Source organism: Engraulis encrasicolus, chromosome 7 (genome assembly GCF_034702125.1).
Source record: "Engraulis encrasicolus isolate BLACKSEA-1 chromosome 7, IST_EnEncr_1.0, whole genome shotgun sequence".
Classification (NCBI taxonomy): Eukaryota; Metazoa; Chordata; class Actinopteri; order Clupeiformes; family Engraulidae; genus Engraulis; species Engraulis encrasicolus.
The window spans coordinates 14919085-14924084 of record NC_085863.1 but is presented as its reverse complement, the minus strand read 5'-3'; the positions used below and the strand labels follow the sequence as shown (position 1 = coordinate 14924084).

At 43.1% G+C, this 5000-nt stretch overlaps 1 protein-coding gene across 2 annotated transcripts in view; it reads left to right on the top strand.

Moving 5' to 3' along the window:
* alcama (activated leukocyte cell adhesion molecule a) overlaps positions 1-5000 on the top strand; it is a 97035-nt gene that overhangs the window by 62265 nt on the left and 29770 nt on the right. For both annotated transcript variants that reach the window (XM_063202940.1, XM_063202939.1), the window contains exons 3-4: positions 2091-2310; positions 4314-4378. In XM_063202940.1, coding sequence (XP_063059010.1) covers positions 2091-2310; positions 4314-4378 — 285 coding nt within the window. The remainder of the gene's footprint in view (positions 1-2090; positions 2311-4313; positions 4379-5000) is intronic.

Sequence of the window (5000 nt, the reverse complement as noted above, 5' to 3'; positions counted from 1 at the left end):
AGGTTAGGGGCTGCTTCAAGAAAAAAAGGTTAAGAACCACTGGGTTAGAGGATTGTGCAGTGTCTATGTACAGATGCTGAGATTATCTACAAACTATCCGTTACATTCTCAGGTGTTTCTCAGCTTTGCGCTATTATATTATTATGGTTTTATGTATTATGGTTTGGGTTTGATTGAGGTTGTTAGCGAGAAATTATGATAAAAACCAACATGCAAATGAAACAGCAACATGTTACCAAAGGGCTGGTGAGAAATCCAAGTGAAGTGTTAACATTATCCTCCTCCACTTCAGATTATCAACAACCATCCGTTAAATTCTCAGGTCTTTCACATCTTTGCGCTAGTATTACGGTTTGTTTTTGAGGTTGCTAGCGAGAGGAGAACAATAAAAACCAACAAGAAAAAAAGTGAAGCTGAATTTCAGCAACCTGTTACCAAAGACTCGGCTGGTGAGATATCCATGTGAAGCGTTAACACTATCCTCCTCCTCCGCTTCAGATTACCAACAAACCATCCGATAAATTTACAGGTTTGAGGTTGTTAGCAAGAACAATAAAAACCCACAAGAAACTGAAACTGAATTTCAGCGACCTGTTACCAAAGAGATATCCATGTGAAGCGTTAACATTATCCTCCTCCTCCACATCTAAATGCATGGTGTAGTGCGGTGTGGTGCGGTGCGGTGTGGTGTGGTGTGCTGAATAGATCTAAAGACACATGAGCAGGCTAGCATTACCCCGTCTCTCTCTGGCTAATTAATGTTATTATGGCATCAGATCCGACCAGAGGTGTCATTAGCAGCTGCTCCGCTGTCTCTGATCTTCTCCCCCAGTCTCTCTCTCTCTCTGGATCTCTCCGTTTCTCTCTAGATCTCTAATTTTCTCTCTGTATCACTTTTCTTTCCGTCTGTATTTCTCTTTCTTTTTGTTTCTTGTTCTCTGTATTAATCTCTCTCCATATTATAACTTCTCTGTTATGACCTATCTATCTGTGTCTATATCCTAATCTATCTGTTCCTATTTATCTTTTTCTCTTTCTTTCTCTCTCCCTTTCTCTTTCTCTGTCTCTTTCTTCCCCCCCCTCTCTCTCTTCATTACTTGAATACCAGCACTTTCACAGAGGAAACCTTTTGCTGTCTCCTAATCTCCTTCTCATTCATTCATTCATTCATTCATTCATTCATTCATTCATTCATTCATTCATTCATTCATCCATTCCCTTCACTTTTCTGATTTCATCTAAGTCCTTCCAGCTCTCCCTCATACCATCTCGCTCTATTTCATTAATGTATTAATTCACTAATTCACTCATTCATTCATTCATTCATTCCTCCATTCATTCCTTCATTCATTCATTCATTCATTCATTCATTCATTCACTAATTCACTCATTCATTCATTCATTCATTCCTCCATTCATTCCTTCATTCATTCATTCACCCATTCATCCAGCCACTCCTTCACCTCCCCTTGTCCTTATCTTTGGGGTGGTGGTGACTCAGGTGGTACAGTTGAGGAGCCTCTTAAGCAACCAGAAGGTTGCAAGTTCAAGCCCCACTCTGTCTGACCCCCATTAATAATGATCTGTCCTTGAACAAGATACTTAACCCAGAATTGCCCCTGTGTGTGAATGTGAGTATGAATGGGTGAATGTGAGGCATGCTGTACATGTAAAGCCCTTTGAGTACTCTTGAGTACCTGAGGAGAGAGTGCTATATCAAGTCCAATGCTATATGCAGTCCAAGTGTTATATCAATGCAGCAAGTCCTATAGTGCTGTATCAATGAATGCAGTCCATTCCATTTACCATTTTGTGTGTGTTGTGTGTGTGTGTGTGTGTGTGTGTGTGTGTGTGTGTGTGTGTGTGTGTGTGTGTGTGTGTGTGTGTGTGTGTGTGTGTGTGTGTGTGTGTGTGTGTGTGTGTGTGTGTGTGTGTGTGTCTGTGTCTGTATCTGTGTCTGTGTGTGTGTCTGTGTGTCTGTGTGTGTGTGTGTGTGTGTGTCTGTATCTGTGTGTGTCTGTATCTGTGTGTGTGTGTGTGTGTGTGTGTCTGTATCTGTGTGTCTGTGTGTCTGTGTTTGTGTGCATCAGGAGAAGTCTGACGGTACGGCGGGCGACCTGCTGGTCAAGCAGGCCCACAAGGAGGAGGCCACCATCCAGGCCACCGACCGCTTCAGGGATCGCGTCAGCATCTCGGCCAACTACAGCCTGCTCATCGCCGACGGCACGCTGGCCGACCAGACCATCTTCACCTGCATGCTGGTGTGGGGCAGCAACGTCAAGGAGTACCCCGTGGAGGTCATCGTGCACAGTGAGTCGACTACAAGACATAGTCAGAAGCTGCAGGACCTAGTCATAGCAGGCGGTTGTAGAAGGTGGGCCAAGGTGGGCCACGGCCCCTGTAGAATTTCAAAACTCCCCCCTTGCCCCCCCTGGGAACTTTGGTATAGAACCGCCACTTTACTGTACTGTACATTGGAAAAACCACAATATTATAACCCCAAAATGGTGGACTTTATAGTGTGTTTATTTACTACATTTGTAATTATCCTAGTGAATAAATGTCTGCTCTTGGGTTTGAGGAATTCAATTCTACACATAGCAATTCTAGACTTTGAAGTGATATGAATTTAAATAATCAGTTTTTGACACAGAATATGGAGCAATATCAGCCATGTCAGTAACATCAGTAATAAAGAGTGGCCTGTAGAAGTTGTAGTGCACAGTGAATACAGTTGCCTGTGTTTGAACATCATGTCATGTGATGAGGAGTTGGTGACTGGGCTTGCTCAACTGAAGTCATCGTTTTAACAGTAAGCCCACAGGAAGTGGCTTCACACTAAGCCCACCTTGGAAACTCCTATTGTCATTGTGACAGCACACAGTGCTCACACTCACAGCACATAACAAAATTGAATTTTCCGATTAAAGTCGGATTCACACTTAGCGGGTTCATACAGGTAGTTAGTGTTTCATAGTGAGTGGGTTTCACAGACATGTTGTCTTGCACTTTGGGAGGAACAACCTTCACATGAATCATCCGGTAAGTGGGGTAGATAGCTGTATCAGATTTTAGTGGAGCAGCTACTTCAAGAACTAGCCTGTGGAGGTCATCTTGCACAGTGAGTCGACTGTACAAGTAGTATATACCCTAGAGCAGGCCTATTCAACTTAGCGGCCCATTTCAAAGGATTTTTTTTTGTGTTGCCTTATTTCAAATGGACCCCGGGAAGCCTGTTATTTTTCCATTGATTCCATTTGATTTTGACTCAGCCCTAGACTTTGATTGACTGTATTTACCTTGCGGAATGAAAGAAATTGTTATTATTTGACATAATAATTTCATTCTGAGTCCGAATGCAGTGTTTGGGTAGTCTGTGCAGAGAAATATGAGATTTATTTTGAAATGAGGGCATGCTTTTTGCTGAGATTGTAGGGAATGTAGTATATGGCATGTCATTGAAGAATGAGAATTTTCAAAGATATACACTAGACATACACAGTTCACAGTAAGGACGTGTCATATGTTTCGTTTTTTCCTTTCTTTCCATTGACAAATGTGCACAGTAAGTGAGTGAGTTCACTGCACCACATTCGGATATGGGTGACACTACACCTTCTCAATTATCGTTGAATTTTCACTGCAATTTTGTGGTCTGTGATTCATTGTAGTCAAAAGGGTTAGTTGTTGCAAGCAACTGGACTTTCTTGATGGAGCTTTGGAAGTCAATTCTTCTCTTGCAAGACAATTCTTCAGTTCCAATTCTGGGGAATTTGTGTGGAGCTTTTACATGGCTCCAAAAAGAAGTCAATTTGCTCACAACTAACTAACTTTCGACTTGGGTGACCTGGATGAATAAGAGTCCTCACAGGCATGAATTTCAATGTAGCATCGCATCACATCACATCAGGCAGAGAGTCGAGTGTGTGTGTGGGCGGCTCGGGGGCCCCCTGGGGGGGCTGATATTTTCCATAATCGTGCAGCCCTAATTTTGGGGGGGGGGGGGGGGGGTGCAGGGCCTAACTAGAGGGCAGGAAGTGAGCAAAGCCACCAAGCAGTAACAACACTTCACCCCTTTCCTGTAATTAACATCCGTCTGGAGTGCTGCGGTACACTAAGACCAAATGGGATTTCACGTTGGAATTAAGCTTATCCAGTCATTACTCACTTGCAAACACTCTGTGTGTGTGTGTGTGTGTGTGTGTGTGTGTGTGTGTGTGTGTGTGTGTGTGTGTGTGTGTGTGTGTGTGTGTGTGTGTGTGTGTGTGTGTGTGTGTGTGTGTGTGTGTGTGTGTGTGTGTGATTATTTTCAGAGAGACCCTCACCACTCTTCATCAAAGACAGAGCGAACCAGTTGGAAAATGGCCAGCTTACAACCGTAAGTTCAATGTACTTTTTTCTTTTTAATCCAGTGAGATCAGATTTAATGACTCCTCTTTTATCACGTCTCAGCTTCAGTTCACAAATTATCACAGGAAGGACATCAAGGCAAATCTGTGAAGCGCTAATGTGTAAATCCTAAAATAATAATCTGGGAAGGGTGTCCGACTTCCACATGTGCTCTCCAATGGACTCAGGGTTGCCAGATGAGGCTGATGATTTCCAGCCCAAAAAATGCTCAAAACCCGCCCAGAAGCACAAAAATCCCACCCAATGCTATTGATTTCTGTGGCAAAAATTGGGGCGGGTTTTTCTGCTAAATCATGCCATTTTTACCCGCACACCGCCATCCTAAGCAGCCCGATTGGGTGGGAAACAGCCCAATCTGGCAACACTGAATGGAGTAGAGTTGAAGTGCATCTCCTATCTCTGGATCTGCGCTTTTGAATTACACTTTACTGGTACTTCACCTAAAAGTAACCATCCGCAACTGCGCCAAAAAAAGAAGAAGTTCAAATCGAACTTGAAACATTCATGTGGCCTTTTAAGGTTGAAAAGGGAAAATCTATTCCAGATGAGCACTTTCAGCACTTGCAGTTCGCGCAAATTTCTATATTTGA